We start from the raw sequence: 12,945 nt of genomic DNA on the forward strand, positions 1-12,945 counted from the left end.
CCTCCTTCTTCCCCGCCTGTCTCCACCCCCTGCCCCGCGTTGCATTGTGGGGCTTGTAGTCGCGGGTGGCGGGACTACAACCCCCAGGGCCCCGCGCGGCCGCCGGTTGGTTCCGGACAACGCCTGGTGTGTGGTAACCGCGGCCGGCGCTTCCTCCTCGCGGGCGCTTCCGGCGCGGCGAGCGGCGCACTCGAGGGCTCCGGGGGCGGTGAGGTGAGGGCCGGTGAGGGGCTGCGATTTGTCCCTGGGCTTTACCGCCGTCTTTCCCTTCCCGGCGTGTGCCCACGGGGGAGCGAGCGCGTCGGGAGGGCGGGGGGGGCCGTTAGTGTGCTTGCGCAGGGCCTGGCTCGCCCTTTGGGGCTGCGCCGCCTCAAACTCCTTCCAGTACCGGGGCCTGGCGGCAGGAGGACGGGGCGGGGGCAGGGGCAGGAGCGGTGAGGCCGCCGGGACCTCCCGCCGCAGGTGAACGCAGCCTCGGGCGTCGCCGTGCGGGGCGGCGGAGGGTGTCCCTGCCCGTTCCTCCCTCGCAGGGGACAGTCCGGCGCTGTTTCCTCTCCCCTCAGGGCGGGGGTGCAGCGGGACGAGGGCTCGTCCTTCTCCCTACCCTTCCGGGGCGGGGGAGCGGCCGAGGGGGCTGCTCGACCTGAGGCGGCCCCGAGCAGCGTAGGCCCGGCTGTGTGTCTTATTTTTAGCTCGTTCTAAGGTCGGAGCGGATCACCGGCAGGTGGCTGGGCCCTCCCAGGTGTGAGCGGAGGAAAAGGCGTCTCGGCTCTTTCCTTCCTCCCACCAAACCTGGCGGCTCCGGGGCGAAACTGCCGGGCAGGGGCAACCGGTACCCGGGTGTGTGCCCCTGAAACACTGAACAGGCTGGGGAGACGCCCGGTGTCCCATTGAGCTGCTCACTGAGCTGGGGCGGTTTGCTTGGTTCCTACACACACTGGGGCACGGGTGGATCGCTGAAATCCTGGGCCAGGTTTGTGCTGTTATCAGAGGAACTAATTGCTCTCTGGTATTTGTTGACTTGCTGGAATGTGTTTATATGTTTGAAACTGTGCCTTAGCTGGTAGTAGTTGCAGAGTAATAGCTTTACTTTCACGTTTCCAAGGAGAAAAAAAAAGAAAGATGAAAACAGGGATATGTTATGATTATATCAGCTAAGAACCCTTACTTGGTTTAGTTATGCTGTATAATAATTTCAGTGGTCGTAACTACTGAATTTGGGGTACAGTGCAGGAGGTTATAGTTTCTCACGGGTTGAGCAGACACAAAAGCTGGGTGTATTAGGACAGACTAAATCAGTAAATCATGAAGTTCAGCATTGCAAAAGAACATGAACTAATTGTAAATCTGACTTAAGACCAGACCTGGATTTTGTTTGGTTTTGTTTGTTTGTTTTTAAGTTGATCTGATTCTACAAATAGACATCTGGGATTTATTGTGATTTTGTGTGACTTCTGAATTAGTCATACAACTTGCTCTTAAAATAATAAAATGCATAAGCAGTTATGCTTTGTCAGAGTGAACTCAACTGTAAGTGGCTGTTTTATGCGTGTGCATATTTGAAAACTGCCAATCTCTGCTCTAGTGAGAGGCATTTAAAGATACTTTTAGAACCTCAATGCTATTTTCTAATTACAATCATTTTGTTAACTCTTTAGCAAAGCTGCTGTGTGTAAGCATTAGAAGAATATAGGATCAGTACAGCATAGTACCTTTTAAAAGTTTCTTGTTATCTTTACTGGTTTTTAAAATACAGACATTGTTATTGTAGCAGTTGATCTATATGCAATTCAAATTAATTCAGCCATACTGCCATGAAGCCACATCAGCTTTAAAAAGAAGGAAAGTAGTTCTGTATCTGAAGCACAAAGCCTTTAAGTTTTGTGCCATATGATCTGACTTATACAATGGGAGATAATTACAATCTATAATTGAAATACATCGCTGGTAGGTAAGTTACCATCTGACAAGGAAAAGGAGTGTGGGTTTTTTGATTTAAGTGACCGTTAATAAGGGAGACTTAGTTACCCAGCTATGTGTGGGGTATGCATGTAGTTAAAAAGAGCATACTCTGCAAGTCTTTCTTCTGTAATATTTGCAACTGTAATTAGTAAATTACCAAAACTCCCTTCTTTCATGCATGTTGGTTCTACAAACAGAAGCCAAGCTCTTTGCTGCTGAATTCAGGATAGAATTTGTGCTGCTATTTCCCTCCCCCTACTCTTTCTTCCTGAATGTAAATTAATTTTTCTGGTAACTCAGGGGTCACAGATCAGGCTAAAAGTCAAACCTCTTCTTGAATCCTCACTGCAAAAGTGAAGCTGAACTTCTTGGCAGTAAGGGTGGCCTTTTCTAGCGGGAATAGAGCTGTAATTTTTGCTAGAACCCAACCATTGAAATAATCATTCTGGTAGATCACTGCCTCAGGCTTTGCTCCTCTTTAGTACTCTTCTAAAAAAGAATATTAATGTCTAGGTGCTTAAAGTTTTTCACATCTAAGGTAGATGGAGCCTGGAGAAGGGAATAGAGACAACATCAGTATATAGGTAGATCTACTGATGACATAACCAAAGATTGTAATCCTGCCAGTTGATCCTTAATGTTTCTGTTGTTTTAAAACTCTCTAAAGGTTCTAATTGTGAAACTCTGTTCTCTTTCAACACTGTTTCAAAGGGTAGTTTTAATCAAACACCTTTCCATCATGGATACCTTGCTTGTTTTTGTCACTGGCCAATGAACAGACGTGGGTTTGTGGAAGGTGACTGCACTCTGCACTTCTATTGCTGTGGTTACATTCTGGTTAATAGCTCTGCAGTTCTGCTACTTGGTTTTAGTGCATGACCTGAAGTCTGTCAGTAAATGACACCGATTAAACAAATTGTCACCTTAGGTACTGACTACAGTAGCTGTACATTTTGGGAAGTGTGGTGGTTTTTGCTATTTGGCTTACAGGAAGTTTATCTTAATGTTATTGGGGTTTTTTTCTCCTTTTTTTCTTTTCCTGATAAAATTTGGTTGAATGATTTAAAATATTATTGGATGGATATTTAGGAATAGGTCTATCAAAAATACGAATTTGTTCCTCACCTAAAATATACCAGTTCTCTCAGTGTTTGCTGAACATTTGGGATAATGTTTTAGTGCTGCAACTTAAAGGTTAGAATATAAGACTTATAGTAACACTGAAAGTATATGTTCCATGTTAGTGCATCTCCTGGAATACAGCTTGAGGTGTTTGATGGTTTAAGACTGAGCAGCATAGTTTTCAAATTTAAATTCTCTTTAAATCGTCTATACTGTTCTGTACGTTCTCTCCGATGGGTGATTTTATCTGATGTAGCATGAAGCACGATTCTGGTTGCACGTAAGCAGATTTGAATCTGTGGGATCACTGTAGCAAAAAAAGAATCTTGCATGCAGATGAACATATAGCAGTATCCTACTGTCTTGTCCTTGGCTTCCCTCTCAGACCAATTAACGAGTTTACCAGCAGAGTGACACCTTTTTTGGATCTTACAGCAATTTGCCAGGATTTTCTGAACAGCATGACCACGTTGTGCTGTCCTAATAGATCACCTTCTCATGGAATCCTGTTCCACCTTTTTATGAAAATGTAAAAACACAATTGACAGGTGAAACTAGGGCAAACTCTTCTCAAATAAGGACTGTTTTGAGACTGTAGTGAACTGAAGTTAGGCCTTTAGAAGTCAGTGTTGCCATAAAACTTGGCAGGTGGCTGCTTGTGATCACATACCAAAAGAAATACTGACAGCTCCTAGTTGCTGCATGATAATGTGCATTAAACTTTGGCTTTAGTCAGGCTATTTTGAAAGCTAGTGGACTTTCTAATAATTGATCTAGATAATAGAACAAAAAGTTCAGTTTTCATGGGGATTTGGGCCATAATCAGGATCGAGACTTTCTTCAAAGGTATTTGTATGTGGTATAGTGCAGCCATGACAAACTATCTTTCTCTAATATAAATAAATGTGGGTTTTTTTGGTAAAGATTTTTATCCCTGCTGTTTAACACTAGCAAAGACTGCAGTGCATCTAAGTTACATCTGAAAGATGTCAAGAAGTTGATCCCTGGCTGCAAAGACAAATAGTTTGGCAATGTTAGCGGTCAAATACGCGAGGTAATGTCATGTTCTTGTGCAAGTATCTTCTGGAAAATGGGAAGATTTCTGGAATAATGAACAAGCAGTGTGATATATTGAGTACATTTCATATGTTGAGAAAAAAAGTATTTGTTCTTATGTATTTCTTCTGTGCATGTGTATTTGAATCTACCTCTTGTCTTCAGTCACAACACTTGTATCCTTTGTGTTAATATAAATCCAAGGGTTTGTGTGGTGTTTGAAGAGTGTCAGTGTCTGGTAAAGCAGTAATAGATGGTGTATAATTGTTTTTATATGGAGGGTTTAACTATACTTTGGATTCGTAACAATAGCTTATGGCTCTTCAGGAGAAAATGAGTTCTTCATGGTAGTCCACAGTGTAATAGCTTTTCATCATCATAAAAATCCATCATTTCAGTTAGAAGTTCTTTTCTTTGTGGATACTGCTAACCCATAAAAACAAAGTAATTGTATCTGATGGTTATTTTGTCCTTTTTTTGCCCTTCTTCCTCTGGTGAAAAATCTTCTGGGTAGACTAGAACAATGTTCAATGACCTGATTTAACTATTTTAAAAACTTATTCTGTTGACAATACAGTACTCTAGATAAAAACTTGCAGTGAATTAATCTGCGAAGGCTGTCTTCTGTGATGCTTGTTAATGTAGTATCTTGCATGAGTATATATTTTTACTGAACTTCCAGAAACACTGAATTAAACGGTGAAACAAACAGCTCTTCATCCGCTCTGCCCCTTACACACCAGAGTCTGTAGTGCAGGGAACATTCATGTATAATAAATGGGGCAGCTTGTACTTGCAGTTGTGAGTGAAAACTTGTTCAGACAAGTTCCCTCCTGCCATGTGAGTAGACCTTGCATGAATTTCTATAACTCTGAAACAAGTTCTTTAAAGATATTCAACTTTTCGAGGAATGGTAAATACTCACTTGTATTCTTCCACGTTCTCGACAGCTGTAGAATATCAACGAGTAGGTGATAAACAGTACGAGAGCCCTGATTTTTGCACTTCCATCCATGGGGACGCATCTCATCTACACAGAACTCTTTTTAAAGTCCCGGTAATCTTGTTCTGTGCCTACATGTATGTCATGTTGAAGGATTGGAACAGTAAGAGAAACAAAGATGAGATTTTGCAATCAGTAGTCCATGTCAGCAGACTTGTATAAAGAGCTGTTGCTTGTTACTATGGTCATGTTTCATTTTTCTTCAACTCAGGTTTTAACGGTTGGCTCTTTCTGTAGTGTGACCAGTTCTTCACTTGTGTTCTCAATTTTGGGTTTATTCATACTGCTTAATCTTAGGCTCAGATGAGGCGCATGATTTTTCTACTCGTCCAAGTTCTTCTCTACGCTTACTGTAATCAATAACAGATTTCACTTATATAATTTTAACTAAACTACTGTATACCTGCCCTGGGCAAAAAACATATATCTGTTCTTCTGTTTAAACAGCCTGAAGATTTTTAGCCAGTGTGGAGTATAGCTTGCAAAAATACCTTGCATTTTGTAACCTGTTCAAGCTATTGGAAAGTGATGTTGATTATTCTAATAGCTTCAGCTGTTTCTTAAAAATTTCACTTATTTTGCTTCTTACTAAAATATCAATAAAATCAGTACACAAACATACAAATGCCTGATGTCTGAAGCTTGTTAGGAGGAAAAAACTCTCATGCATTCAATGTTCCAAGGAAATTTAAAAACTTAAACCATTAATTTCTTTCTCTTTATCTTTATTCCTAACTTGAACTTCAGGTCTTTGAACTTGGTTATGTCACATAAAATATTTTAAAATAATGTTATTAACAGAAAATGAAGCAAGTTATGATAAAGATTTATTATGAACACTAGGGTGACCTTTTTTCTTTTCCACATGATTTCTGGGTCTGAGCAATGATCACTCTGTGTTGGATATGATGAGCTGGACTGGGTGGAGAATTTCCAAAACCTCGATTCAGTTACTGGAACAATAATTTTCCATTGAGTTAACGTAGCCGTTGACACACCCTGAGTGAAAACATGACTTAAGATTTTGCTTATATAAAAACAAAGATGTAGTATTTGGAATTCAAATGGGCAGAAAGTAGGCACTGATCTCCAGCAGAATCACAGCTTGACCATATGCAAAAATATCGAGTATTTATAGGTAGCCTTTGTGTTAATTGTCGTAATGCATCTGTAGGGGGTCTGGGTTTACAGCATGAAATCCTTTTCAGGCTTTTTATATATGTGAGTTGTTGGGAATTTTATGGTGCTGCTTACAAGTTTTTTGTAATACTTCTCGAATAAAACCTCTTCAGGAAAATTAATTCCATAAGAACTTGAAGTAAAATGTCTTTGGTAATACCTCACTCTTTAAAATATCTGTGTGCTTAATAGATGTCTGTTAAGGTTTTGAAGTTACATGAAGCAGTCATTCCATATTTACTCAACTCATGTCATAAGTAATTCCTAGTTTGTAGGCAGTAACAAATTACTGTTATGTGCTTTTTCATTTTTAGAAGCTGCCAGTCAGGAGCATTCATAATTTTGTTGTGTGTTGTGTTTTGTTTTCTTGCACAACCAAAGGACCGTATATTTTTCAAGTTCTTCAAGTATTCTTGCACAACGAGGAAAAAGAAAAAACATTCCAGTGAATGAGGAGTTCTTTGCTTCTATAGTGTTTTCCTTGAGAAGTGGGGCTTTGAATGAGGATGACAATGGAAGAGATGAAGAATGAAGCAGAGACCACTTCTATGGTTTCCATGCCTCTCTATGCTGTTATGTACCCTGTCTTTAACGAGGTAAGTAACATTTTGCTTTAAAATGTAATAATCTCCTTTACCTTAGGAAATACGATCACAGTAGCAGGTTGCTCCTCTTCATTGGGGAAATTTTGTGTCCAACACCATCTTTCTATGTACTGTTTTATCTTTTTTTTCTGTAAATACAATTTCTTGCTCATCAAAGTTTGCTAGTTGTCTTGGACCTTAGCATTTTTTCTTACCCTTTATAGAGGATTTTCCTGAAAATGCTAGGTCCTGCATTTGATGGCAAGAAGTAACATACAGTTGAACATGTACCCGCGAACAGTTTGATACATATAAATTTGCTGCTAGTGGCTATAATTTAATAGGATATTTGCTCTTCTGTGAATATCGGAGGTGGTTGAGATGTTCTTAAAAGCTTCTGTGAGACCTCTGCTGTAGGCTGGGTAAATGCAGCGACGTGTTTGATTTTAATGTTTTTATTTTAGGGAGGGGGAAGTCTTTCCTTTGGGATGAAACTTTGTAGTATTTCTCCCTCAAATGAGACCAGTAACTTGAATACTGTCAGTTCCCCTTTTCATTATGCTGTATAAGGCAAGGCATGAGTACTTGTTTTGTTCCGATAACATTAGAATTGCTAATAATTCTCAACTTCTCTTGCAGCTAGAAAGAGTAAATCTGTCTGCAGCTCAGACACTGAGAGCAGCTTTTATTAAGGTGAGAAGCAACTTGTATTGAAGAATGCTTGTTTGAAAGGTAAACCGTATATGACGAAGCTAAAAACTCAGCTGTCTTGTTTCCTTGTGTCTTCATGTTTGAAGAACGCATCCGTGATCCAATAGTCTGAAAATAAAGTGGACAATTGCAATGGACCATAAGTTTGAGATGTCTGCAAATTTTACGAGTAGAAATCTGAATGATACAAGCATGTTGAGCAATTTTAGACAAACAGAATCTTGTCTACGTAGTATAAAAGCTTAAATGAGGAGTCAGTGAAGGTGGTAAGGTAATAAACCTAGCCTAAATATGACAAGACTATGTAGAATAGGTGCTCATGAGAGACAGACATGAAGCAGACTTGAAAATAGTTTACAAAGTGAATGGTAATGGGATTTTTTTGTGGATGAGGATAAGTTCAAGATTCATCTAACTTTTCCTAAAGAATGAAAATATAGATATTCCTTTATGCTGCTTTATTGAAGTGGTGATCATCTGGAATTGTTTAAAGAGAAATAATTGTAGACATGACATATCTTAACATATGAGCTATTCAACTTAGTAACACTCCCCTGTTTCTACACTTAAATCCAAGTGTACATAGGTGGTCCTAAGTCTCAACTGGAGCTTGTACAAGTTAAATATTTTTACAAATGGTGGTAAGGAGCTAAGCTAAACCCAAATAATGCCCATCTGAGATATTGATGGAAATGGTAGTGCTAACTAAAATACGCACACCCTTGTAATTTTTCGATAGCAGCACAGATAGTGGGAATACCTCCAATGTTAGTCTAGCTTAGCTTTCCTTAAATGTGTCATCAAACAAAAGGGTTTTTTTCTGTGAAAAAAGCAATTCCAAGATATGTTTGAGCATATGATGTGATTCATAAGAGGCACGTTTACAAAATGGAGGAGTAGCACCTGTATTTGAGTGAATGAAATCCCAGCAGATACAATGTCTTTGTCTCAAAGCTTAGTGTTTAGGGAAATATAGCAGAATATAGAATTCATGAAAAATTTTCTTACTCAAATTGAAATGAGTGGAAAAGCTTATTGGAAAAGTTGTTCATACAAAATCACTGTAATCTGAGAAAAATGGGTGTTGTCGTGGAAATATGGTTTTCAGTGCAGTCTGCTAGTTTAAAGCCATCAGACTTGTAAAGTTTCTGGCAAAGTCCTGCAGTATATGGAGCAAGTGACATGAAAATCTGCCTTTGTGCTTGCAATATTCAGGTCTTGTGTGTTTAAGAAAACAAATTTTCTTTGCCCTTCAGGCTGAAAAAGAAAATCCAGGTCTTACACAGGACATAATTATGAAAATTCTGGAGAAAAAAAGTGTGGACGTGAACTTCACGGAGTCTCTCCTGCGTATGGCAGCTGATGATGTAGAAGGTAATATCATATGTTGAATAAGTATTTTTCATTACACCGTTAACTAGGAACATGTATTTCTAGGTGCCTCTTTTCAGAACAGGTTATTTGTTTCTAAATAGCTTTTTTTCACCTTGGCAAAATAATATTTGTGTTTTCTGAATACCTCTTTTGCAAAAGTTATCTCTCCCTAAAAAAACATAGTTGATCACTAAGAGAAAGAAAATGAATTTTTAGAACTATGTTTATGTGTGTGCATAGTTCACCTTCTATGCTGCTAGCGACTAGAAGAAGGTGTATGTGGAATATAATACACCTTTTCTCTGCTTCAAATTAAAAGCAGTAGTTAGACTGTCAGGGCATACAGTAGGCTTTAAGTTATTCTAATACTGCATTTGATTAGTGCAGTGTCTTCACTGTCTCACTAAAATAAAGACAAGCTCTTTTTCCAGCTTGCCGCAATAGAGATTATTGTTGCACTGTGTTTCTGTTGATGCAGGGTGTATTCACTGCAGTTTTCCGATCGTGGCTATTTTTGTGCTGTTCACTTTCAAATGTAACGTGGCAATACTGCTGCATTTTGTGAAGTCGTGGTTTTAGCTGCCACTAGAGACTTGAGGAAAAACTAATGCTATTTTTGAATATGTTCTTGTTCTTAGAGTATATGATTGAAAGACCAGAACCAGAATTCCAAGATCTGAATGAAAAGGCACGAGCACTTAAACAGATTCTTAGTAAGATTCCTGACGAGATCAATGACAGAGTGAGGTTTCTTCAGACAATCAAGTAAGTACTGTATTATATATGTTTTGCAGATTGAGGGGGCAAACTTTTTATTGAAATCTGAATGTTCAAATGCTGTAGGAGATGCTAACAACACTGTTTCCCTTGGAAAGGAGCCTAATCCTCACTTATAAATGGACAGATTTAAGGATTTTTTTTAACGAGAGCCCTATGTTATTAGACTGAGCTTAAGTTGCTGATTCGTAGTTTGAATTCCTATGTCTACTGATCTGTCACTTTGAATTTGATCTTGCTACATCCTTTCTGATACTTATTCTGTAGAGACTGTTTTAAGAAATATTTAACTACAAGAAGGGGATTAAGTTCCAATATTTAAATAGGATATCTTAAGGATATTACACCTATCTTTTTATTGCCAAACAGGGACATCGCAAGTGCAATAAAGGAACTTCTTGACACAGTAAATAATGTCTTCAAGAAATACCAATACCAGAACCGGCGGGTATGTGTAATAACTGTTTTTTACACGATATTTTTAATAGTATAAGAGGAAGTGTGTATCCTTTTGATCAAAGGATTAATAGGAGAGCTTAGCGGGTCAGTGACATAATACTTTAACAACAGGATTGGTTTTTGGTAGGTCTCAGCATTTTGATAGGAATAGGGTGATTTTTCTGCATGTCATCTAAAATAATCAAAATTTCTGTATTTTCTTAATGGTAGCCAATCTTCTCAGTTTAACATTAAGATTCTGATTGTACCCAGCAATATGTGAACTAAGACTCTGCTCCTGCTGGTTTTTTTTCTTAGGCACTTGAGCACCAAAAGAAAGAGTTTGTAAAATACTCCAAAAGCTTCAGTGATACTCTGAAAACTTATTTTAAAGACGGAAAGTAAGTATGTTTTTATACTAGTGTTTTATGTAATGAAAGATCTTGTTGACTAACAGGGGAAGATAAGACAAGCTTTTGGGCATAAGCTGCCTTCTTCAGGACTTCCTCACTTGTGTCCTCAGGCCACCATAGCTGCTTTAAAATACTTTTATACCTGTTGTAATGCTTTTGAGGGAAGGGAAGTCTTCTAAATGCACCACCAATACGACACCCACGTGTGGAATTAGCTTACGATTTGAATATGTGAAGTTAAATTTCATGGTCTTGTGTGGGTTTTTTTCAGTGCCAAAAAATTATGCTTTATTGAAAAAAAAGTAGTCTACCTATTTGAAATACCATTTGCAAACACTAAACATCTGTGCAGTGTTTTCTTTGATTTACATTTTTATTGTCCTGTATAGCTCCTTATAGTGCTTCACAGTATTTGGAGCTACTCTGCTGATTTATCATTTTATATTTGAATATTTTAGCCTTCAAAGTGAGGCTTTTTTCAGGTCTTCACCTTGGGTTTGCTACTGTTATATTTCACTATAGCGACTGGTTTGGATTATGAGTGTATCCCAATCAGACCTTGACAGTGCCAACGTGTTCCATGTGCTGCTGTTTTAAAGATGAGAACTAACTTTCATGTCTGGTCTTGTTGAGCTTGGCAAAGACTGACAGCACCCAGGGGATAGTGCGTTGCCTATCAAAGATTCTTTTGCCTCCTCTTACTGTAATCGGGGCTAAATTTGGTTATACCAAAATGAGAAATTTAGACCTTGTTAGCTTTGACTGCACAGATGCATGGATAAGTTTTCACATTAACTGAGTCTAAACAGTCTCAGTTGATTAGAAAAGTATTTGACTGAAGGAATGGGGGAAGGGTTGGATATTGTGTGTGTACCCCCATGGTACTGAAAGACACCAGCTCTGTTTAGCCTTGCATGAAGTGAAAACTGTGCTGTGTATTGTGGGCATAATTTAAGCGTGAATATTCTCAATATTGCAAGAAATCCCAGGTAAAGCTTGAATTTCATATCCTTGTGTAATCAGAAGTAATTTAAATCTGTCTGAACTGCATGTTGAGGAAGATACTGCGCTCCCACTGGAAAGTAACAGCACTAAACAAAATAATCGTGCTCACAGATGTCATTGTTGAGCTGAAAAACTCAGTGACTCCCCACCTCTTTCCTAACAAAAAAAGATAACTAAAACAGTGTGTCGCTTCCACATGTTTCATGAGGAATGAGTTGCAAATTCTGAAATTACTAGGGGATGGAGTGTTCAGCTTTGAAAAGAAGAGGTGTTTAATGATCATCTGCTCCACTCTTGGTTAGCTAATACCTCAGAGATACATGATTGAGATGTCAGTGGTGATTGAGAGCCAAAGTCTTTAAGTTTCTGCCAATAAACATAGTCTTTCTAGGATTAGCTATGCAAATGAGTGTCTGTTAGCCAGCAGTGAGCTTCAGGTGGATCAGAGCAGGGTAAAACATCAACATGCTTCCAAGTCATAGAGCCCAGATGCTAGTATATTTAGTTGTCCGAAGTTAATGCTTTATTTATTGAATTATATGTTTCTGGAAATGTCTGATGCACTATCTTTCTCTTTTAACAGGGCAATAAATGTGTTCATAAGTGCCAACCGACTAATTCATCAAACCAACTTGATACTCCAGACCTTCAAAACTGTGGCCTGAAAACTGTATATGTTGAGAGTTGTACTTTTCAATGGTGGATAGGGTACCTTTGTATGTAAATTTTAAAGTTTTGACTGTATAAATTATCAGTCCCTCTTGAGGGGCCTAATGCAGGATTTTGAATGGGATTATTGCCATCTTACACCATATTTTTGTAAAACATTGTAGCTTAATCATAATCTCACAATGAAGATTTTGCATCACTTTTTGCTATTATCATTCTTTTCAGAATTATAAGCCAAAAGAATTTTCGCCTTAATGTGTCATTATGTAACATTCCTTATAAGAATTGTAAATATTTGGTGTTCTGTTTCTGACATTTTAACTTGAAAGCGGGAAAACTGCAAGATTATGTATTTAACAATATTGGTGGCAAATATTCAATAAATAGTTTACATCTGTTAGACTGACTTTTTGTATGTGAACGACAATGCATAACTCACCTTTCTAGAATTGCGGAACATCCATTACGTGGAAAAATTGAAGTTATTGGGGTGCCTAAAACTACTGGCAGTTCAAATCAGTACAGCCTCTGATATTTAAATGTCTTTGGAAAAGTAATCTAGAAACCCAGAAGTGAGGTGTGCATTTGTGATAGAAACTAAATCTCCCTTTATTTCTTAATATTTTGGTGGTGAATTAATGTTTTTTGTACT

The 12,945-nt window shown here is 38.6% G+C and overlaps 1 protein-coding gene across 1 annotated transcript; it reads left to right on the forward strand.

Moving 5' to 3' along the window:
• The first annotated feature begins 76 nt into the window (after positions 1–76).
• Positions 77–12,693, forward strand: PDCD10 (programmed cell death 10). The gene is made up of 8 exons (XM_065845034.2): positions 77–213; positions 6,704–6,918; positions 7,546–7,599; positions 8,874–8,991; positions 9,630–9,756; positions 10,138–10,216; positions 10,525–10,607; positions 12,208–12,693. The coding sequence occupies exons 2-8, from the start codon at positions 6,823–6,825 to the stop codon at positions 12,287–12,289; spliced, it is 639 nt and encodes a 212-aa protein (XP_065701106.1). The 5' UTR covers positions 77–213; positions 6,704–6,822; the 3' UTR covers positions 12,290–12,693.
• Positions 12,694–12,945: the final 252 nt, after the last annotated feature.

This window comes from Patagioenas fasciata, chromosome 9 (assembly GCF_037038585.1).
Source record: "Patagioenas fasciata isolate bPatFas1 chromosome 9, bPatFas1.hap1, whole genome shotgun sequence".
NCBI lineage: Eukaryota > Metazoa > Chordata > Aves > Columbiformes > Columbidae > Patagioenas > Patagioenas fasciata.

What these genes read in the sequence shown, in the direction of transcription:
- PDCD10 (XM_065845034.2), top strand. Translation starts at nt 6,823, where the DNA reads ATGAGGATGACAATGGAAGAGATGAAGAATGAAGCAGAGACCACTTCT. An exon ending in TGTACCCTGTCTTTAACGAG is followed by an intron (nt 6,919 to 7,545) that starts GTAAGTAACATT and finishes CTTCTCTTGCAG; the next exon opens with CTAGAAAGAGTAAATCTGTC. An exon ending in ACCAATACCAGAACCGGCGG is followed by an intron (nt 10,217 to 10,524) that starts GTATGTGTAATA and finishes TTTTTTTCTTAG; the next exon opens with GCACTTGAGCACCAAAAGAA.